This window comes from Thamnophis sirtalis, unplaced genomic scaffold, assembly GCF_051295495.1.
Source record: "Thamnophis sirtalis isolate CommonGarterSnake01/CBP01778 unplaced genomic scaffold, rThaSir2_p1.2 scaffold_8, whole genome shotgun sequence".
NCBI lineage: Eukaryota > Metazoa > Chordata > Lepidosauria > Squamata > Natricidae > Thamnophis > Thamnophis sirtalis.
Window position 1 is genome coordinate 55,110,421 of NW_028261388.1, and position 24,745 is coordinate 55,135,165.

At 39.4% G+C, this 24,745-nt stretch overlaps 1 protein-coding gene across 4 annotated transcripts in view; it reads left to right on the forward strand.

Moving 5' to 3' along the window:
- Nucleotides 1–24,745, forward strand: part of PDE9A (phosphodiesterase 9A) — an 82,213-nt gene that overhangs the window by 24,411 nt on the left and 33,057 nt on the right. For 2 of the 4 annotated variants that reach the window (XM_014063945.2, XM_087721702.1), the window contains 3 exons: nucleotides 201–244; nucleotides 20,767–20,821; nucleotides 22,973–23,043. In XM_014063945.2, the coding sequence (XP_013919420.2) occupies nucleotides 201–244; nucleotides 20,767–20,821; nucleotides 22,973–23,043 (170 nt within the window). Of the gene's footprint in view, nucleotides 1–10; nucleotides 245–20,766; nucleotides 20,822–22,972; nucleotides 23,044–24,745 lie in introns of those variants that run through there. The other 2 variants (XM_014063954.2, XM_087721701.1) reach the window with 2 other exon arrangements.

Consider the following 24,745-nt stretch of genomic DNA (forward strand, 5'->3'; position numbering starts at 1 on the left):
GCAGGTAAAATGTTTTTTACTTAAATAATCTCTTCTAGCAATCTTTTGTTTTGTAACATATTATTTAAGTTAGCTACTAAATGTAGATCTGCCTTTTCTTCAGAAGACCAGGGGATGTGCATAACACTCCTTTTTCCTCACAATAGTGTTAATCGTTTGAAAAAAGAACATGCTGTGAGTTTTTCCCCCCCTTCTTGTAGGACTCCTTACAAAGTAATACCTATGACCACTGGACAGCAAACAGGTAAATTATATTTTGAACTGAAATAATTTTATAACTTTTTTCAAGGTTGTAAACCTGTATTGAAATATTTGAATTGCACTGATACAATACTTAAGTCAGAACTGAAAATAAATTTACTGGGCATCTATGGAGATTCTTAGTCATCCAGGTCATGGTTGTCCCAAAGGTGGTTTTTCAAAAGGCAACTGGACTTTCTGATTTTTCTTTTAAGACATTTCGCTTCTTGGATGCCTGGGCATTTTAAGCTCACTAATTTTTATAAGATAGACCCACTCTTAAAGTAGCACAACTGTCCCATAGGAGATATCATTTTACAGTTTCAGTATTATTTTCATCTATTTGATATACTTGTTTGCCAACACTTAAATTCTATAATTTACTTACATCTGGTATGATCGTATATTAAAGCAAGCCCATTATTCTGCTAAAACCTGAAAAAGTACAAATTACTTGCAAAGTGAATCAATAATAAGTAACTTATTGTTTACATTCTTGTTCATCTTACAACTGCCTACAAGGGTCAGCTACTTATGACATATCTACCAGTAGAATAAATTCTCTCTATTCTCTGTAGCTTTCTGCGTCTCTCCAAAATTTATTGCAGTCTGTTACTGGAGTTTGATATGAATCAGTGAGTCTTCCCATGGGAATGACAGAAAAAAGAGACATTATATGAACAGAAATTAGTTGTCACTCTATATTTTGAAACCAAGTATAAAATACTTGTTTGAAAATTCAAAGAAAGGAGAAAATCTCAAATAATTGCTCACAAAAACAGTCAGCCAGTAACGCTGCTGCTGCTGCTGCTGCTGCTGCTGCTGCTGCTGCTGCTGCTGCTGCTGCTGCTGCTGCTGCTGCTGCTGCTGCTATAATTTCTTGGGAAGAGGAGTTCCTTCATTTTGCCTTTCCTTGGAATTTAACTAAAGGATAGAAAACCAGAAAAATGTAGGCTGCTGAAGAGATTAATACAATTTATTACACAATAAGAGATTATTACAAGGAATACATAAAAATATGATTTTCTCACAACATTTGCTTCTCTTTCAAAAGGTTTGTTGGAAAAAATATTTTTATATAAAACTGAAAGTGAACCGACTAAAAAAGGATTAAGAATTCTAACTGGAATAAAAGTGCCCATTCAATAGCAAAATACACTTGTAGATATCAGACTTACTGTCTCATTATTAGATTAGATTAGATTAGAGGTTTATTTATATGCCGCCCTTTTCCCTGGGGGGACTCAGGGCGGCTCACAATCCAAAGGAAGGGGGGAAAACAGACTTTTACATATAAGACAATACATGGTTAAAACACAACATTCATACCATTCGGGCAGGTTACAATCTTTAGCCCCAGGCCTGACGGGATAGCCAGATTCTGAGGGCTGTGCGGAAGGTCTGGAGGGTGGTGAGGGTATGAATCTCCACGGGGAGATCGTTCCATTGGGTCGGAGCTACCACCGAGAAGGCTCTCCTCCGCGTGGTTGCCAGTCGGCATTGACCAGCGGATGGAACTCGGAGGAGGCCTAATCGATGAGATCTAATAGGTCGTGTGGAAGTGATTGGCAGTAGGCGGTCTCTCAAGTACCCAGATCCACTACCATGGAGGGCTTTATGGGTGGCAAGTAGCACCTTGAAGTGTATCTGGAGATCGACAGGTAGCCAGTGCAGCTCGCGGAGGATAGGTGTTACGTGGGTGAAGTGAGGTGCACCCACAATTGCTCGCGCGGCTACATTCTGGACTAGCTGAAGTCGCCGAATACTCCTCAAGGGCAGCCCCATGTAGAGCACATTGCAGTACTCCAGCCTAGAGGTCACAAGGGCACGAGTGACTGTTGTGAGAGCCTCCCGGTTCAGGTAGGGGCACAACTGGTGCACCAGGCGAACCTGGGCAAATGCCCCCCTGGTCACAGCTGACAAATGGTGTTCGAAAGTCAGCTGTGGGTCCAGGAGGACTCCCAAGTTGCGGACCCTGTCTGAGGGGTGTAATGTTTGACCCCCCCAGCCTGAGCGATGGAATACTTGCCAAATTGGCGGGAGGGAAACACAACAGCCACTCGGTCTTATCCGGGTTGAGCACGAGTTTGTTAGCCCTCATCCAGTCCCTAACAGCTTCAAGTCCCTGGTTCATCATGTCCATTATTTGCTTTTTCTACATCTGATCAGCTCAAAAGTATAAACTGATTCTTTCTCCTTAGGCAAATGTTTAAAGACTCATGATACAAGGTAGTTAGAGATGGATGTAAAGTTCTCAAGTTACTGTCAGAAACAAAACAAAAGACAAGTGATCTCCAGGGACATGACTAAGAATGTTCAATCAGCACAGATTTATACAGCTGCCCTAGGATGAAGTTCATATAAGATACAAGCCAATTTATCCAGTTGGTAAATACCACTTCAGAAGAATCCCAAGGGGTTTGCTGAATATTAAGGCTATGTCCTATCACTTTTATGCCAAATTTATAATGTGCCACCAAGACTATGTTGTTTAATTATATAGTGACATAGTTCTTAGTTTTTTTTTTTTAAGTGTTATTCTGGCAGCAAACCCTTTTTCCTAATGCTTTGGCCTAGAAAGGCCTGAGTGTAATCACAGCTGTGCTGCTGGGGGTGGGGGTGGGGGTATATCAAGAATTGTTTCCTGGGTTATTTCCTGATTGTTGCTGTAAAATTGACACTGATAGGAATCCTTTATTCTTAATTAAACTTTTGTTGATTGCTGTCTGGGCAAATCACCTTGCCATATTGCCTTTTGCTGGATGGCTAAGTCATCTAATTATGTGATTCTTCCACATGATTTCAACTGATGGACCTTGGGGCCATTGCTTGCTTCCAGATTTAAATTACTCTTCTGTTCCCAGATGTCTTGGGGCCAAAAGAGGGCTTTTGAATTTTTAGATATCTAGTGCTGAGATATTATGCTTTTCTGGGACAATTTATTATAACAATATAGCTACCCATGGAGCACTACTTATATGACTGTCAACACCCTTAGTGAAGAGAGAGCTCTTGAGAGAATAGATGAGGGTTTCCCCCCCTAGAATTCAAGAAAAATAAGTACTTGAGCCAGTTCCAAGATTAGTTGAGATTAGTTCAGCCAGCACTTCAGGACGGTTTCAAGCAAATATTGTTAATGTGCAGTTCTCTAACTGGAGGGAAAGATTCAAATGTTCCAGCATGTCCTTGGTTCAGTTTCCTTTGAAGGGACATCATGGGATACTAATTGTGTCTTATTTATAAACATTCATGCTGACAATAGCTGAAGTTGTATATCTAAATAACTTCTAAATGCCCTAAGCTTTTTGTGGCTCCACATTCAGTATCAGTGTTCTGAATCTGGCTCTGTCTTTCAAATGATAAGCATTTTACATGTGGGTGGGAACATCTGAATTATCTCACTTCCTTGGGAAGGGAGAAGGAGAAGTGGAAGAAGATAAAGTATTGCTGACTTCTAGTCCTGCTGCTACCCAATACTTACCACATGCCTGCTGCTAATTGTCAAAGATGAAACAATCGCTTTGGGCTAGACTTCAACAGGTCAGTGAAAATATCTACTTATCTGATTATCTTTACCTTTTCACCTTCTTTTCAAACAATTGCTTTGTTTGATTTGAGCTCTGACACAGATATCTAGAAATTAGTCCGAGGCCCTTATGAAATTAAACAGCCCTAAGACTGCAAATTTCTGCTTGAGAAATTGTTTTAAAAAGGGCATTTCAGCAGCAGTTGTCTTATTTTTGCAAAATATAACACTTGGCAAGATTTCCTTTCCAAACACTATAAAAGAAAAACAAAAAATCCAAACCCCGACTGATCTTCCTCTCTAGCCGATCACCCTTAGCACAGGAATCTACCACTACAGGGCATAAATATGGAAAATGAAATAGGGACATATATTTTTTTCTTTCTGATATTTATCCAGAACACTGTCCTATTGACTCATGTAAGACAATTCAAGAATACAATGATTTTTCATGATATATTTCCTTTGTTGTGACCTTTCCTGGCATTTTGGCATGACAAATTTGGGTGCAGAGGGAGGAGACCACGGCAAGTTATCTAACAAGATATTTTCTGCCTTAAGTGCTCCCCCCCCCAAAAAAAGTAATTTCACTTAATCTTTTGAAACAAATTAAATGCAGGGAATTAAAACGTGCTATAAGAGACAGGAATAAATTCTCATGTTTTTATATAGATCCTGCTCTGATTGTAACAGCCTGCATTCATGAACAGCACGATAGACTTTAGTTTGTTGCATTCGCATTCACTGGTTTCCTGGCCAAATCTGAGGGTTGAGATAATATGACTTAAGCAAAAGAGGTCAAATGAACTTCTTTGTTCCCACACTGCAGGTGTTGCATCCACAGCATGAGCCCCTGTGGAATATCATGTATTCATCCTGGAAAGGGCTCCCATTGTCGTCAGGCTAGGGACCTTGCAGAGTGCACAGCAAACAGATCAAGAGTGACTAAATCCAAGGCAGCCAGAAGGAAAACTTGGGTTTTACCCTGCAGCTGTTACCTATAAGTAATTTCTGCATTTTTCTCAAGGATATTGAAGGGTGAGGGGAAGAATCCGGTTTCCATCCCCAGGTTTGAAAACAACTACAACAAAAAACAATCCCTCAACCAACTCACATACCCACACAACAAGCACTTTATCTAATGATCCTCACCTGACATGATCTCCCAATCACAAGACCCTCGCCTGACGTGACCCTACACCTGATGTGACTTCCCCATCACAAGACCTACTGACCTTATAAGCAGAAGAACACTAACATTGACATCCCCTAAATTCTGCTGAATATGTTACCTAGACCGGTAACAAAACATTCAGAAACCAACCCACAAGCTCAGAGAAGAAACCTCCACACTCATCCCACACCTGAGCTATGGATATTTGCCACTATTACAAACAAAAGTACATTACTTTTGAATTACTTAAATCTTGATATTTTATGGGGAGAAAAAAACCTACAACTGTGGTCCCCCAACCATGGGGAAGTCATGGGTGCATGTTTGAGTGACCAGAAATAGAGAAAAGGTTTGCATGGAAGCTATGTGTTGTTTGTCATCTCCTTCAGGACATAGTGAATGGGATAGTCCAAAGAATGGCCTAAAGTTATTTTGGCACAGTATGTTACTTTTGTACAAGGGACTGCCTAACAAGATCATTGCTTGTTCTCTCTAATAATGCTTTGAACACTATCATAGTTGGTCATAAATTCTCACTGAACCAAAAGGTCATAAAAACATCCACTTTCCCTCTTACTGGGCCACAGATGGAATGATACCAATAACAAGAAATTATACATGGAAAATTATTGTTTGCTGCCAGTGGATTGTTATTAGGAAAGTTAGTAAGTGCAACAAGATTACCAAAGATATTTTCACATCTACATATATAAGAATACCTTAATCACTCTAAGGAAGATTTGTAGTCAGGCACTCTATGGGTTGTTTTTGGAAAAGTCTAGTGAAAATTCAGAATATAGCAGGCAGTTTTATATCCTTTGCAGCAGATGCACTGACTTTCAGTACATTTTAAAGCTAATTTTTCCTACAAAGTTAACCGACACCTTTATCAGAGGTGGGTTCCTACCAGTTTGCACCGGTTTGGGCGAGTTGGTAGTGGAAATTGGCCCTGGGTCACCAAACCAGTAGGGACAGCAGACTGGCCATGACCCCAAACCCAGTTGCCACTCACTCACCCCGCCCACCCACCTTGCCCAGTCACTCCTCACCTCCTGGAGCAGCTTGCCTGCCTAAGCTGCCTTCCCAGTTCTCACATGGTGCTTGCCCTGCGCCCCAACTGAGCTGCCTAAGTTGCATGAGCCCCCCCTCCCTGAAGCTTGCTGTGCCCCCCACCACCACCATGAGTCCCCACACATCCCGTTTTGGCTCCCGGGGGGCTTCAGGGAGGCCTGCTGGGCCCAAAACATGGGGAGTGCCTAGCTAGTCTCCCTGCAGCCCCCTGGGAGCAAAACTACGCTGCAGGGGGGCTTCAAGGGAGAGAAAGAAAGAAATCCTCACTGTTTGGGGATCCCCAAGTGCACTGAGCTTGAGTTGAGAGCTTATTGAAAGTGCTGCTAGCTATCCTTGCACAGGCTAACTTAATCAATAGTGGAGCTCTAAGAATGCCAGATGATCAACAGGCATGTTCTCCATTTCAAAAATCTGACTTTCTTCCTCCTACCAAAGACCTTCTGGGATTCGTCACAGGAAGGGAGGGAGGGAAGGGAGAAAATGAAAGAAAGAAAGAGAAAAAGAGAAAAAGAAAGAAAGGAGAGAAAGAAAGAAGGAGGAAGGGAAGGGAGAAAGGAAGATGGAAGGAAGAAAGAAAGAAAGCGAAGGAAGGGAGACAGAAAAAGAAAGAAAGAAAGAAAAAGAGGGATGGAAGGGAGAAAGAAAGGAAGGAGAGAGAGAAAGAAGGAAGAAAGAAAGAAAGAAAGAAAGAAAAAGAAAGAAAGAGTGAGAAAGAGGGAAGGGAAGGAAAAATGAATGAGATATGGAGGGAGGGAGGAAAGGAAAAAGGAGAAAAAAGACCACAAACCTGGCACTAGACACAGCTTCAAAGGATGCTTTGAAATAGCACAGCAATCCAGGGCTGGAAGGGACCTCAGTGGTCAACTGGTCCAACCCTGCTCCAGCAGGAAACCTTATATCATCTTGGCTATTTTGATGCCTCTAACACAGAGGAGAAAGTCCCAAAAATCCCCAGGCATTGCCAACCTCTCCCCACTAGTGAAAAAAAACCTAGAGCAAAAACTTCATCCAGTATTAAAAAGAATAGAAATGGGAGCTGCTGTGTATTGTTTAATGGACTGCTAAATTGGCTACGCCCACCCAGTCACTTGACAACCTGGCCATGCCCAACCAGTCATATGACAACTTGGCCATGCCCAACCAGTCACATGACTACATAGCCATGCTCCCCAAGCCACGCCCATAGAACCAGTAGTAAAAAACCCACCACTGACCTTTATGAAAGGACAATTACTTTATGCTTATACCTAGAATCTTTTTATCTAGAGAAAATTATTTTTCGTGCTGATATATTTTCAGTAAAGACAGATCCTTCCTTCCTTCCTTCCTTCCTTCCTTCCTTCCTTCCTTCCTTCCTTCCTTCCTTCCTTCCTCTTCAAAAATGAATTCACTGTTCAATTTTTTTCCAGAGAATAGAATTCACATATTTGTTGGAAATTCCCAACACATCTAGAAGTCACCAACTGAGGGAGACTGAGATTGTTTTTCTGAACCTGTCTCCAAAATTCCTAAGGATCACAATGACTTTTCTTAAAATAACATGAGGAAATGCCTCTGCTTGGAATTTTTAAGTACTGTAATGCATCTCACCATCCCAATTTTATTCATACAGGATATGGTACATGTTCACCTACTTTCTGATCATGCTGTTATCTGGAAATATATTAGTTGATGGATTAATTATGTTCCATCAAGCTGACTCTAGAATAAAAGCATTATCTAGAAACACAATACAGTGAATATCCTCTATCCACTATCCTTGTGATATATGCTTTTCTAAATGTTCACAGTTACATAAGCCCTTCTGGAGAGAACTGCAACACTCTTCCTTATTAATGAGTCCTAGACATTAGTATCTCCCATTTGTAACCACCTCAATATTTCCCACCATTGCTTCTATACAGGTAGTTATATTCGGGTAGTCCTATATAGAACTCAACCACAATTGAGCCCAAAATTTATGTTGTTAAATGAGACATTTGCTTTCCCCATTTTACAATCTTTCTTGCCCACAGTTATTAAGTGAATCACTGCAGTTGATAAATTAGTAACCCGGTTGTTAAGTGAATCTGGCTTCCCAAATGACTTTGCTTGTCAGAAGGTCACAAAAAGTGTTTACATGACCTTGGGACACAGCAGTGGTCATAAATATGAACCAGTTGCCAAGCATCTGAATTTTGATCATATCATAGGGATGCTGCAAAGATCGTAACTGTGAAAAATGGTCATAAATCAGTGCCATTGTAACTTTGAATGGTCACTAAACAAACTGTTGTAAGTCAAGGACTACCTGTATTTTGTCTTTACAATTTAATAACAGCAGAGAGAAAAAGGTAGGGCCACTGTACAATATTTGTGATACAGGAGCTTGATAAAACATAGAAGCAACTTTTTTTCTTCCCTCCCTCCACTGCCACAACATTGATATACAGAAAATCAAGTCAAACAATGTTCAAGGGGGAGGGGGATTATGTACGTGGACTGGTGTGCTTATATGGAAACACATTAATACCAAGGTATTGCAAAAATCCGATCAGCCACTAGATGACTTGATCTCTGCTTCTCAAAAAAGTAATGAGCAAGAAAAGATTGAATTTCCCCCTTTTTAATTTTAACCTGCCCCCAATAGAGAGGAGCCTCTAAACATATATCAAATGGATGGAATCACTGTAGCAATTAAAATTCTGACATTCTTGCAGATTGAAAAGCAGAGTAAATCAAAGCATCAAACAAACTGCACAGCCTACAGTTGTTTGGCTATTGGCTGGAAAGTATGGTAAAAAAGTAGAGGCCTTTCTTCCTCTCCTCAACTTCTTATGGCTTCTTTTACAGCATGAAAAATAACATGAAGGTGGAGAGGTGGAATAGGAAAAATACAAGCATATTGACCTGAATTTTGACATTCTGGATTTCAATCATATGTCTCCTACTATGGGTTTTTTTATAAATCACAGCAAATTTTCCAGCTTTGAGTTGGGAGAAAAATGATACCTTCCTTTATTTAAGTTGCCAACTTTTTATGGCAAAGGTTCTGTAAGTTTAATAGGAGACTTACAATGGTGAAATCACAGCAGGCAGTAATGAGGAAATCTTCACCTACTGAATTCTTCTTGAAGGTTACATGGGAACTCCACATGGGAAAAAGAAGAGAAAAGCTTGGTAGTACCTAGAAGTCTTCAAACAGTTGTGGACAAGTTTGTAAAACACCTTGAAAATTTCAGTAGTTAAAATTGTTCCCTGTTTCATAGTTACTGATATAAGACCCTGGAATTACATAAATAGTTAATGTGGATTCAGGAAAAGAGACCTTTGTCTCTTTAAGGCAAGAGGAACTGCTAGCTGTATATCTTTACTATGCTGTTAGGTTATAAAAACATACGTCTTCACTGTTTTATTACATCTATAAACATCAGTCTGCAGTTGACTGTTCCCTGCATTAGAATGTCCTAGGACTAAGGCTACATATATTTACCTAGGAGTAACTCTCATTTAATTCAATGTATGTAGCCTGTGGATAAATAACTTTAAACTTTGCACGTAAATTTAGAAAATGAGGGATGGAAAGTACAATATCTAGGGCAAGGATTCCCCCTCCCTTTTTTAAAAAAACTGGATTGTTTTTATAGGACTTTGTCATGCTCATGTAAGCATCAGCTAGTGCCAAATATTGGGAGGCAGAGAATGTGGGATACACAATTTATTCTTGGTTTGGTCTTTTATATTGTCTGGTGGACGGTAAGCAGAAAGAAATTTTTTATGCTACTTTTAATTGAAAACACTTCTTGTTCTGTTTTCGTTCTTGGATTTCTAACAAAAGACAGAACTACTTTCTTTCTTTTTGAATAGATGAAAGCTATTTGCTTGGCTAATTGTGCTGCTTATAATTTTGTTTGCTTTATTGAAATGCAGTAAATAACAAATCTCTTCCACAGGATGAATCTGTTTTGAAGCTTTGCTTTAGCTTAAAACTTTGTATGATTATTCACATCCATCAACACAGATGAATCTTTTCAAAAATAGAAGGATAATAATATACTATATTTTATATATACAGTATATATATCAGAAAATCCGTTTGAATGAAACACATGCTTTAAAGCACATAATCTTGAATGTGTTTTCAATAAGTTTAACTCCTCATGGAAGCATTTCGTTATTTATTAATTTTAAAAAATTCTGCATAATAATATTTCTTGCTTCATGATAGTAAGTCTAAATATTACAGTCATTTAAAATAGTAACTTTTTATGTAAAATACGTTACTAAAGATAATTTGTGTATATCAGTACTGATCCATAATTTGATTAATCTGAAGGTGTTATGTTTTAAGGGCTTTCAACTTGCAGAAATTCTAAAACACATATATTTATGAAATACACAAATGGATGGCTATTCATTTTGTCTTTATTTAAGGACCTTGTATTCAATTCTAGCATTTAAAAGCAATGCTCATATAATTTTGTCTTTACATTAAATTCATGCACTATGACTGTTAACATTACAGATTGAATTGTTTTATAGCATATGCCACATTTTCATTAAAAAGAAAAAGAAAAAACAATTAGAATTACAGAGCTGTAGGCTAGATTAGGAAACTGGAGAGAAGATTGTTTAAAATGGCAGTGATAAATCATGAATGTGTCTATTAAATCACCAGGAAGTGAGTTTAACTTGAGGGAGTGTTTATTCATCTGTGAACAATATGTAGAAACCAGATTTTATTTTTACTACTAAATAATTGACCAGCAATTTCTGTTAGTTTCCCAGATCATCTGGCAAGCCACTATTGAGAGACAGTTTATTAACACCTTTGGTCTATGACTTTTCTTGATTTCTCAAACCCTGATAAATGAGAGAAGGTATAAAAGATTCTGAAATATCACTTCAACATGCAACAATTAAACAAAGTTCAGTTTGTATTATTGCAGGGTTCAGAAATACTCTGAACTTTTGTATACCGTAGTATATCAGAAACCAAGTATACTGCTTTTCTCCACTTTAGGAATAAACCTGGATTTTATGTAGTTTCAACTAATGCTGGGTAGATAAATAGAGCCAGATTGTCTTTTGGGCAGATTTCAATAAATTTATTTTGTGTATTTATTTAGGTATTTAAAATATTTGTATAGCCACTCATCTTAAACATAACTCCGAGCAGTTCACAACAACAAAATTAAGTATAAAATCATAATTTGTAAAACTATTTTTAAAAAAGCAGCACCTCAATTGAAGGTCCCATCACCATCTCCAGATACCCTCATTCTATCTAAATATATATATACTTCTTTTAAAGGATTTATATAGGTTAAAATGCTGCATCAAACTCTTTTAGCCATATAACTTTTTAAAGTAGTTACACAAAAGTAGCTGTATTGGAAATTTTTAACACTATCAGCCAGGGACGTGCAGTCAGGTGAGGCAGGGGAGGCAGGGCCTCACCACTGTCATCATGAAAAAGAAAATTTAAAAGGAAAAAGGCTGAGGTAGTTGCTGCCAGAGTCACAGTGGATGACTCTGCTTAGTGCTTAACTGCAGGAGGAGGCAAGAGAACCACGTGTCTCCTTTACTCTATCTTTATGATCACTTGAGCAGAGTTAAACAAGGGTTAAAAGGCGAAAAATTCCTTATGCAAAGGAGGCACATGGTTCTCTCGCCTCCTCCTGCAGAGGGCACTTTTTTAGAGGCTTTTTTTAAACAGTTAAGCAGAGTCATCCATTGGAGGCTCTGGCAGCAGCAGCTTTTGCCTTTTTCTTTTTACATTTTTTACATTTTCGTCATGGCAGACAAGAGGAGAGTTGAAATCCTCTGTGACACAGCTGGAAAAGGTATGTGGGTCCTACGTCGGAGGGAGGAATTCAAAATTATTGTAATTTGTAAGTAATTGTAATTTCTAATTTGTATTATTATAAGTAATTTGTGTGTATGTGTGTGTGTGTGTGTGTGTGTGTGTTTTACCCGCCTCTGCTGGTGCACGGGCTGGCACTTTATTTTTTATTTTTTAAAGCCATGCCGCCACACCGCGCCATAGAGCGGGACACACTGGCTCCCGGCCATACAGCGGGTCTGCCTGTATGGCCAGCGCGGCAGCATGCACTTTAAAGTGCCAGCACGCCTTCTGGCCATAAAGCAGGACATGTCAGGGCTTCAGGGGCGGACAGGCGCGCCGGCACTTTAAAGTGCCTGCCGCTGTACTGGCCATACAGCGGGACGTGTCGGGGCTTCGGGGGCGGCTGGTGCTGGTAGACATAGGGAGGCTTTTGCCCGCTTGCCTCACCGGCCGTGAACCTCACCGCACATCACTGCTACCAGCAAAATCTGTGTATTTGAACATTGTGGCAATAACTTCAAAAACCTAAACAGTGATAGTTGCATTGGGCTTGATTGTGTTCCTTGCAATTTCTATCACATAAAGATAAATAGATGAAATATCATTTTCAAGATTGTTTAAGGAATAAGAGGGCCCACACAACAACAGATATGGAATCATCCTTCCATATCAGTTCTAGAGTAATATTCCAATTAGATTCTACAAAATGAGATGTAAGAGGAAGAGTCAATCGTCTTTAGAAGAAATAACTTTTTCTACTGATGATCTACAGGAACAGAACAGACTCACTTACCATGTAGTAAATCGTGCGTAGGAGAATAACTTTATTGGCTATACTGTCTTTGTAAAGAACAGTGTCAGATCCTCTTCATTGATTAATTAGGAAAGAAAGACCACGAGACTCCAAGTGTGGAAATCAAGTGTACTTTTACTAACTAAGAATGATTAAAGGCGAAGCGAAATCTGATTAATTAGGCGCGAAAGCAATTGATATATAGAATAGCCCATTCCCCACCCCTTGGCATCATAGTCTCAGTCCAATCATAAGTCTTCCAAGTGCCAGGTGTGAGATAACTTCAAAAGGCATCACGAAGATGGAATGTCGATGCCGTTAGTCCTGGCGGGAAACACCCACGCATGCGTAGTCCAATCAGTCGGTGAACTCCAGAACCTTCCTCCAGCACAATGAGTAACCCCTCCCAAATACCATGCCCTCCCTCCCCGTTTCATGGCAGCTGAAGCGATAGCAAAGCAGAAGCTGACATCCGGCCGTCCCCCGGAAAAAGGCGATCATGCCTGGAAAACGAAAAAAACACAAACAAACAGACGAACAACAAAACACAGAAGAGAGATGGGGGGGAAGAAAATTTTTTTTTAAGGCTTGTCAGGATAAGCAGCATAAAACTTGCGAAGGAGGCGGGGGGCACGAACATGGGACTTGTCAACCCATTCCGTATGGGAGGGGGGGAAATGTTTCCAAGCCACCAAGTATTGAATGCGATTATGCCGCCTGCGGGAGTCCAGTATTTCGCGAACTTCAAAGTGTTGTTCACCATCAATCAACAAGGGAGCAGGCGGAGAAGCAGCAGGCGGACATAAAGTCGAAACACGAACAGGCTTAATGAGGTTAACATAGAATACCGGATGAACACGGTTGAGATGCTTAGGCAGCTGCAAACGAACGGAAACAGGGTTGATGATCTTGACGATGGGGAAAGGACCAACATACTTAGGCCCCAATTTTTTGGATTTCTGCGTGGTCTGAAGGAATTTTGTGGACAAATACACCAGGTCACCCTCCCTGTACTGATAAGGTTGCGTACGCTTTTTATCCGCCTGTTTCTTATGAGCGCGATGTGCAGCATCCAAAGTAGCAAGAGTCAAAGGCCAAACATGGCTGAGCCGCTCACTCCAATCAGTGACGGAAGAAACCTGCGGTTGTTCACGAGGCAACTCAGGGATAGGAACAAAATCCTGACCAAAAACAACCTGGAAAGGGGTAAAACCAGTGCTGGTATGAACAGAATTGTTGTAGGCCACCTCAGCATGCGGTAGCAAGTCAACCCAATCGTCCTGCTGATAATTGATGAAATTAATTCTGGTAATGGCCGCATCCCAGTTCGCACTCTCTTCTCTTTGTCCCACCGACAAGGACCAACGGGGGGGGGGGACTTGCAGGGCTCGTTATTTCCAGCTGAGCCAACTCTTCAGGAAATAAGATATCAGTGGGTTCTTTTTCCATTTCTCCATCGCTGGCATGCGAAGACATTTTCTCTGTTTCGTCTTTTTGTAGCTTTCACCCCCACGGAAGGCTGTAACCTCCTGGTAGGGTGTTAATGAGATTTCGCTAACTGTCAGATCCTCTTCATTGATTAATTAGGAAAGAAAGACCACGAGACTCCAAGTGTGGAAATCAAGTGTACTTTTACTAACTAAGAATGATTAAAGGCGAAGCGTAGCGAAATCTGATTAATTAGGCGCGAAAGCAATTGATATACAGAATAGCCCATTCCCCACCCCTTGGCATCATAGTCTCAGTCCAATCATAAGTCTTCTAAGTGTCAGGTGTGAGATAACTTCAAAAGGCATCACGAAGATGGAATGTCGATGCCGTTAGTCCTGGCGGGAAACACCCACGCATGCGTAGTCCAATCAGTCGGTGAACTCCAGAACCTTCCTCCAGCACAATGAGTAACCCCTCCCAAATACCATGCCCTCCCTCCCCGTTTCATGGCAGCTGAAGCGATAGCAAAGCAGAAGCTGACAAACAGAGTCAATCCCCTATCAAATAATGGGTTAAATCCTGCTGTCGGGGAGGGTGAATTGTCAGTGTCAGATTTGGAATGGTGGACAAGACAGAATGACTGCTAACCTCTAATGCAATTATATTTTGCAAACTTAAAATCAAGCGGAGGGAATGTATACAATAAATTGCCAGTGTGGGCATAATTATATTGGGCGAACTAGAGAATATCAGCATCCTGGCATATTAGAGCAGATTTTTCTCCAGAATTATCAGAGGGTCATGGTATAACCATCCAAAATAATTAATAACAGAATAACAGAGTTGGAAGGGACCTTGGAGGTCTTCTATTCAAGCAGAAGACCTATACCATTCCAGACAAGTGGCTGTCCAGTCTCTTCTTAAAAGCTTCCAGTGATGGAGCAACCACAATTTCTGAAGGAATACATAGGATAACTATTATAAGCTATAATTTACAAGGTAGTTATGATTACTTGATAGTGTTTTGCTCCGTTGAATTCAGGCAATATATAAGGATATAACAACTTGTTCTAAGTTCAGTTTTATTTCTCCTATGGAAAAAAACAGTTAAATGACTAGTCAAAATCAGTTCTATCATTTCACTAATAAATAGCAGCCATGAAATAGCAACCTATACTCTATGAATAATATTTATTAAAAATGTCAAAATCCAAGTGGAATATAATTATTTTGCTAAAGGGAATACATGCAGGCTTACTGCAGAGAAAACAAGTGGAAAAGAGGTATCATGACAAATTGTTGGCTTTGAAAATAATCTGATGGTGAAGATATAGTCTCGAGAGAGCCGCTGTCATAAGAGAAGAAATAAGCAACAGAAGAGGCTTGGAATACAGTACTTTGAGTAAAAATATAGAATTAACATTGTAACCATAGTCTTGAACCTATTTAGCATTACATAGGAGGTGGGAGCATATATAGGCAGTCTTCAACTTACAACAGTTCATTTAGTGGAAAAAGTGACTTATAACTGTAAAAAGTGACTTATAACTGTTTTTCACACTTGACTTTTGGAGCATCCTCATGGTCACATGGTCAAAATTCAGATGCTTGGCAACTGGCTCATATTTATTTTTTCCATTCATACATTTTATTTATTTCATTTTCATTTTCATTTTATACAATCACTTATATACTGTGCGTAACAAAAAACAAAGAGGAAAAAATCCACCATAAAAAAAAAAAAAACCCAACATGACACTTCAATCCCCCATACACCCTTTCTTCTCCCCCTCCAACTTTCATTTCTCCCCTCCAGCATTCCCCTCTTCTACTTCCCTTCCCCCTCAGACATCTCCCCCACCCTCCATCTCACCCTCCTTACATTCCCCTCTCGCTCCCTCTTTACTTCTCCCTCTTCTTTCCCTCTTCTCCTCACTTTGGTGTATCCCTACAATTAATCTATTCAGTTTGTTTTTTAGAAAATAAAAGAGAAAAAGAAAAAAAAAGGAAAACGAGCCGCAGTATACAAGTGAATTCTTATTGTTCTAAGAATTGAAACTGTAATTCCACCCTCCACCCTCCCCCCTATAATCCCCCCTCCCTAACCCCCTTACGGCTTCGCAGGTCCCATACCCGGCATAGTTCTTTAACAAGCACTTGAGTATAATAAAGCCAGCTAACTTTAAAATTAAAAAAAATAAAAGAAAAGCCAAAAAAAAGGGAATAGTAAAAAATAGAAAAGAAAAAAAACACACACACACAAAAAGAAAAGAAAAACAAGAAAGGTCAATAAACCCACTACATTAACACAGCTTCCCATCATCTGTAAATCTTAAACAATGTAGCTCATTCCAAATTTCGGTTATTTTACTACTTGCAGGGTTTCAAACTGTATTAGAGCCAGGTAAGTTAATCAATTAGGATTCCCCAACTAAAAGTCTCATTGCTTTATCTATCTATTCAGACCTTTAATTTATCTCTTTTTTATCCGAGTATCCAAACCTTTCTATAAAACCATTAAACTCAAGTACTTCTTTCATTTTTCATTTCCAACACCTCCCTTTCTATCCTTACCCACCTCCACATGTAAATTTTTTACCTTCCACCCTGCCTTTATCCATATCCACATATATATTTTATCCGCGTCCATTGCTCCTCACATATTTACTCCACCTTCCTGGAGACTCTCCGACCAATCTTTCTTGACCTTATATTGAAATAGCAACTCAAACAAACATCAGCTTGCATTCTAGCCCCAAGTAGTCTAATTAAGCTTTCGCTACCCTTCCCTCTCCCACGCGCCTCCCAACTCCGTTCGTCCCAGACCACAACTCAAAAAGATCGCGATCTCCGCTCTCCTCGCCTAGGAAAATAATTCATGCGCAGTTTGAGTTAGAGTTCAAACAAATCTTATATACAATATGTGTCCACAATCAGCAACGCTTCTTTCAGTCTCCATGTCTCATCATCGATATACAACTTTTCCATTTTATCCCAGGCAGAAATCATAAAGTTTTAAAAACATCGCTAAGTCTTTATTCTTTACTCTTCTGCCCTTCCGGAAGAGGAAAGCAACACCCTCCGCCTTGTAGCCACGTGTCTCGCTGCTTGTCTTCTCCTTCTCCTTGTCTCTCTCCAGGTCCGGATGAGTCAGGAAGTCCCGCCTTCAGGGTCTTGTAGTAAAATTCTCGGGCTTCACAGACAGAATTAATGCGGTGTTTTTGGTTGCCAAATGTAACTGTAATGCCAGCTGGGACTTCCCATTTGTATGGAATCTGAGAATTTCTGAGTTCTTCGGTTAAGAAAGTGTACTCTCTCCTTGTTCTTAATATTTGAGATGGTATCTCTTTAAAAACAATCAAGTCCTGTCCATCAATTCTCAACCTCTTGTTGTAAAGCCTCTGTATTATCACATTTCTGGATTCCCTTGTGGTAAAGTATATAATTATGTCCCTCGGAAGCTGTCGCTGTTTTGCTACCCACGAATTCTGGCGGTAAATTTTTTGAATCTGCCAATCAAAGTTAAGTCCCGGACTTCCCACCAAGCGGCTAAGAGCCTCAAAGAAGATCTGTTTCAAATTCTCCTGTTGGTTTTCACGCAGTCCTCTAACTCTTATTGCGAAGGCAGTCTTATTATAATTTATCATGACAAGTTGTTTTTGAGCATTTTCAATTTCCTGTTGTAACGTTTGAATTTTGGATATCAAATTAAGGTTAGTTTCTTCCAAAAGTTCCAATTTGTCCTCCGTTTCAGCAATATAATCTGTCATGACTGTCATTACTCCGATCATATCCTCCTTTGCCTGAGCAATTTTAGCATCAAATTGATCATATAAATCCGATATCAGTTGATTAATTTCCTGTCTGAAATCATTAAGCGTTTTGAGAAGAAATTCTTGTGTTAACAAATCTCCCGTGGAGGGTGTAGGAGGCAAGGGTAGCGGCTTCATAGCAGTTTTTTGAGATATGTTATTAAGGAAGCGCTTCTGCTTAGATTTGGGAGCCATTCCAGAATAAAAATAAAAGACAAGCAATCAAGCAAGCCAAGAATCAAAGTCTCTGCTCCCCTCAGTTAATCTTTTAATAATTAATACGGAGAAGCCTTCAGGAGGGTAGGGCTGACTAAGTACGTCACATCAAACACAAAAGCTATAAGATCGCCATCTTGTGACGCAGCTAAAAAAAGGGAGCCTTTTGCGAAGTTGAAGCTGGTATTTTAGATAGTAATGGAAGAAATTCCTCAGGAATGGTCCCCGCCCGGATTAATTTTTAAATAGCTTAGCTTTGTCCTGGGGGGGGGGGCAATCTGCCTAGGGCTGCAAAAAAGGCAGCTGCGGAAAACTGGCTGGAGTAAAAGCTCAGCTAATGTTGAACCTCTTCTCCATTCACAGCAAAAAAAAGCTATGAATTACAAAGAGATCCTAACGACTGACCTTCTCCCTGCCCCTTTCTGCCAGAAAGGGGAGATATCTATAGATCTTATAAGATATACAAACCAGAATCCTGACAGGAGCTTCATTGAGCTCCCGACGGCGGCAGGCTCCTCCCCCCGAAGCCCCGCAACTGGCTCATATTTATGACTGTTGCAGTGTCCCAGGGGTCATATGATCATCTTTCGCAACCTTCTGACAAGCAAAGTCAATGAGGAAGCCAGATTCGCTTAACTGTATTACTAACTTAAGAACTTCTGTGTATCAACTATGGCAAGAAAGGTCATAAAATGGGGCAAAACTCACTTAGCAAATGTCTCACTTAACAACAGAAATTTTGGGCTCAATTGTAGTTGTAACTTAAAGACTACCTGTAAGGGATCTTGGCTGATTTTGAAAAAGTAAGCATGGTCAGACATGAGAAAACCACTAGGAAAATCTCAGAAACTAGGAGTTGGAGATGCATCCCAGAAGGTAATAACAAGATATTTCCATGTGACTCTGTTGAGGAAATTGAAATTGTTGCGGAAATTGAATTACCATATTTTTCTGTGTATAAGATGCACTGGAGTATAAGACGCACCAAGATTTTGAAGAGGCAAATTTATAAAAAAAAAGTTTTTGCACTCTGCAGACCTCTCAAAAACGGCCCGTTTCCCCCCCCCCAAAAAAGGGCATGAATAGCCTTTAAGAGGCTTAGAGAGTGTTCCAGGGGGCTGGGAGAGGCAAAATTGAGCAAAAAACAACCTTTTTTTCGCTCATTTCTGCCCTTCCCAGCCCCCAGGAGCACTCTGAAAGCCTCCTAAAGGCTATTCATGGCCATTTTGGTGAAGGGGGCAGGGTTTTGGGAGCAAAAAAGTGCTTTATTCAGACGCACCCAGATTTTCAGCCTCTTTTTTGAGGGAAAAAGGTACATCTTATACTCTGAAAAATATGGTTACAGAACTAGAGTGCCATACTGTAAAGGGTGACACAGTCTGCTTCAGGCAACATTGAAGGGGAAGAGCTGAGGTGGCGCAGTGGTTAGGGTGCAGTACTGAAGGCCACTACAGCTGACTGTTATCTGCAGTTCAGCGGTTCTAATCTCACTGGCTCAAGGTTGACTCAGCCTTCCATCGTTCCAAGGTGGGTGAAATGAGGACCCAGACTGTGGGGGCGATATGCTGACTCTGTAAACCGCTTAGAGAGGGTTGAAAGCCCTATGAAGCGTATATAAGTCTAACTGCTATTGCAATTGCTATTGCTATAGATAAATAAAAGCTATCTGAAAGGTACAATAAATCAATTTGGCTCTATTATATAACTACTGTGTCTCAGATGTGGGAATATAATTAAGGCATTTGATAATAAAATAGTATCAAAAACTAAGCATCAAATAAGCCTTCTTATGCAGGTATCCTACACAAAGATGCCACCGCTATGAGAGGGTTTTCCATGCTACTAGCTATTTTGAAGGTCTTACTCTGTGAATAAACATACTTGAGGATAATATTTTTACCACCAGGAGAGCAGTGAGGAAAATGCTAACTCTTGGCTTTGTATTTCCTTGTTTCTTTAGGCATTTTTGTTGCAGTGGGTTCTGGAAAAGTTGAGACAAAATGGATGTACTATAGTGCAAGAGTGTGCCTACTTAAGCATCAAGACTGTCCCAAAAGTATTTTTTCAAGAGGCAACTGGCCTTTCTGGTTTTTCTTTGAAGACATTTCGCTTCTTATCCAAGAAGCTTCATCAACTCAGAGTTGAAGAAGCTTCTTGGATGAGAAGTGAAACTCCTTCAAAGAAAAAACAGAAAGACCAGTTGCCTCTTGAAAAAACACCTTTGGGACAACCATGACCTGGATGACTGAGAATCTCCATAGACATTAATCATCAAGGGAACTTCAGTTTCCTTGGAATAGAAGTTCCCATGTTACAGCGATGCAAAATTCCTTTGTCACTATGGAGGAGAGAGGGAATCTGAAACTAAAATTGTGTCTCCCACATAACAAAGGAGTTGCCACTCTATTCAATGGCTTCTTGCGGCCTAGTGAGTTCCTGATATAAACAGGACAGTAAAAAGGCCATTGTTATATTATAGTTCTCAGGACAAAAGGAACACTGGAATAATATATTTTTAATCCCTTTCATTTTACAAACAATTAGATGAGGATGGCAAAGCTTATATTCTTTTCAAAAGGCATTATTTGTCAGACTCTATTGTGGGATATAACTGGTTTCTTTTTTCATGATATCAACTTTCTTATAATTTGCCATTTTATATTTTATTTTTAATAGAGAAAGAACAATTGTTTCAGAATTTGCTGGAGCAGGTGGTTGAGCAACTTTCAAGGTAACCCTTTTACTATACAATAATTTTAAAATTATGGAGCTCCCATAGAGTATTTTGGTTCTGCTCCCGCCCTGGCCATGAGGCTGATTTGCAATTTGCATCCTTAGAGCTCCATGGAACTAGGAGGCAAGGCCATTTCCAGAATTGCAAGAACTTTTACCTTACCTTGCCTGTCCTCACTTGAACTTGGGGCTTCTCTAGTTGATTTCATAGGCAACCAAATCAGCAAACCTGATCTTCTAGTCAATTTCCAGATTCCTGCAAAAAATGAAAGTTTTATTTTCTCTGCTTGTATAGAGTGTATAGTGTTCCTGAATACTTGCCCCATTTCACTCACAATCCAACAATTAGAGTCTACCCTACCATGGCTGTAGCTGGTGGAAAAATCCCTGGCTGCTAGCTAGAACTTACGTCCGGCCATTATATTAGTTTTCAGTCATATGCAAAAAGAAAAAAAAATGATAGCCAGGAAACTTTTCCCTCAAACCAACAGCTCAGATTTTTTTGAACTGAACAACAAAAGGGAGTGTGCTATAGTGATAAAGGTGCAGATCTAGAAATGGGGTGGTCCAGATTCTTATCCATCCACAGCCACATAAGCTTACTGGATGGCTCTGGGCAAGTCACCCTCAGCCTAACCAATCCCACAGGGTTGTTGTTGTAGGGGAAATAGAAGGAGAGAGTATGATCTATGCCACCTTGAGCTTGTCTATAACAAGTGGAATATAAATCGATATAGAAATGCCAACAACATGTATTAGAAATATGGAGGAGAGGATTAGCAGAGTGATATTTTACTTTTCGATATGGGACAGAAGTGAGGGGAGTTTTCTTACTCTAGGAGCTACCATAGCTTGGAAGAGAGGGCATTGACTGAATGGCAATTTTTACATTGGCCTACTTGTTATCCGAAAGCTAGCAAGATTGAAAAGTACGGTTGTTTCAAAATGCTTTGGTGGTTTAGGATTAGAAATGTATATTTTATATACTGTATATAACTGCAAGGAAAGAAGGAAGGATACTGTATATCCTTCATTCTTTCCTTGCAGTTATCAGACAGTCTAGTCTGAAGTGGGAAAATGGATAACAATGAATTAACATTGAAGGCTACAAAAATATGCACAGGGATTTGCTGCTAAGGAAACATTTGCCTGTTGCATTGTACAGGTAGTCCTTGACTTATAACAGTTTAGTGACCGTTAGAAGTTACAACAGCACTAAAAAATGACTTATGACAATTTATTACACTTATGACCATTGCAGTATCCCCATGGTCCCATAGTTTACATTTGGATGTTTGACAATCAACTCACATTTATGACAGTTGTAGTGTCCCAGAATCATGTGACCCCTTTTTGCTACCTTCTGGCAAGCAAAGTCAATGGGGAAACCAGATTCACTTAACAATCATGTTACTAATTTAAGAACTGCACTGATTCACTTAACAAATGTGGCAAGAAGTCATAAAATGAGGCAAAATTCACTTAACAAATTTCTCACTTAACAGAATAAGTTTTGCGCTCAATTGTGTTCCTAAATTGAGGACTAACAGTTTACACTGTCTTCATATTGAAAAAGAAAATTGTCTTCATTATAGATGAAGCTTTAGAAAAAATGTACATTTAACTTGTATCAATTTCATAAAATTATAATTAGCCAAAATCAAAGCCAGTTTATTATATTTGAATAAATATTTGGATGAGCAGTTTCCTATTCTAGAAGTGTAAAGCTGTATATTTCTGTAAGTTTATATTTATATCTAGCAAATAAAACACACCTAACATGTACCTTGATTCCTCCATTTATTTCAGAGAAAATTTGTTTTACATGTCACTCATGGAAGCAGCCTTATCTTTCCTTCTAATCAGAATTAAATGGGGAACCTTTATGGACAGTGGGGTATCCATAGGTTGTATGTAAGATCCTCATATCAAAAGCTGATCCTTAGCTGGGAAATAGATAACTTGACACCTTTAGTTGTTTATTGTTGAAGTAACTTTCAGTGCATTTAATTAAGTGAATAAAGATATTAACTTTAATTAAGTGAATAAAGATATTAACTTTCAGCATTTATTTTCCCATCAACAAATATTATGTTTTTCATGCATATCGTCTTACTTAAGTTTGGGACTGTTATTATTTCCTCTCCAGGGTATTTAAAATTGATGAATTGAAAACTGAACTATTTAATCAACTGGCAATGCTGGAGAAGAGAGTGGAACGTGAGTTCTTTTTTTCTACTAGTAGAACAGAATAGAAATTTTATTGGTTTAATCATCTGACCATATTAGCTGAATACCCGTGCTCCGCTATGAAACCATGTGATCGGGCTTCATTAATCGACACTTACAGCTTGAAAATTAATGAGTAGTTACCATCTCTCCTCTCCCCTTCTCTCCCTCAGTCTTGCTCCACAGAAGCCTCTCCTCTCCTTTCCCCTTTTCTCCCTCAGATTGGCCCCACAGAGGCCTCTCCTCTCCTTATCCCTTCTCTCCCAAAGGTTTGCCCCACAGAAGCCCCGCCTATCTTATCACCTTCTCTCCCTCAGGCTCCTCTCCAAACTCCCAGCCAGCAGGCTGGATGAGTCATGTGCTGGCCACGCCCACATCCATGTTTTCAGGTTGGGAGGGCGAGTAGAACGTCTAACCCCTTAGCATCAGAGCATGTTAATAATAATATACGAAATACTAATGACTCCGATGGTCATTTCGAAAAATCCTTTGATACCGAGCACCTAAAAGCCAAGAGGAGCATATGTGCCAAATTTCAAGTTTGTAGGTTTTACGGTTCTGGAGATTTTGTGATTCCTGCATGAGTGTTTTCATGTTTATATGTATAAATTAAAAATATAAAACCAATACAAGTATACCAATAAATATAAAATAAATAAAAAATAGTAAGACATATTCCTGATAAATTGTCACACTATAATTAACCCCAATCAGATCTAAGTAATCTGTCCTCTTCAAAATGGCCTTTGATATAATGATTGTGATCTTATTAGTGATATGTAGGTTCATTCCCTGCAGAAAGTAACATAGTTGCTTCTGGGTGCCCCAATATTTTTTCTTGTTTTTAAATACTCCAAATTACCAGTCCTTTCTGCAGAATACAGTTTGCAATCAATGATGATATGTGCAATGTCTTTAACAGCAGGTGCACCACAAATACTCCATTTCTCTCCAGACAGCACTCCCTAATATCTCCCATATCTTATCATAAAATCAGGTTGTTCAAAACGAGCTTTTTAAAAAAGCTCTTTGTTTTTGAGGTATATAAATTGTTAAATATTTTTCTATCTGGAAGGCTGATTTGGGTTGAGCCAATCATCTCAAGGAATGTGACACAATATCATCTTGGGCAGTCACATCTATTGACAGTTTCTCTGAAACATTTCTTGGTCTTCAGATCTGATTGGACTGGGAATTGGATAGATATTGTGAGGTGGCATTTGAAAGGTGGGCAATCACAAACATGAGGGTGCATGTTATGCAACTGTTCTTCAAAACCAAGTTTGAGATTTTCTCTAACAAGCTGAAGCGTAGAATAAATTTCTATTAGTGTGAGATTTTAATCTTTTTATGAACATACAATACCTAGTGCATTCTTTTTGGCAGGGTAAAATATAGTATTGGAGAAAGAGAAGAGGGGAAAGCAACATTTCAAGTCTAAAATTCTTCTTTCTCATCGTATATAATTTGCCAGAAATGTAGTATAAAATCTTTAATCCTGTACAGTAAGTCTATATTCTCCTAAATAACCTGAGAAGATTCTGAGCTGGATTGCACTTCTAGATAGGATCCTTCACTTGTGATTCTTTCTCTGAAAAGCAAGATGAAGGCCATGTTCAAAGGTGTTCTGAGTACTGCCTAAATTCAGTGGCAGATTTGCTGAAAAGGAAATCAGCAATATTCTAAGGTTCTA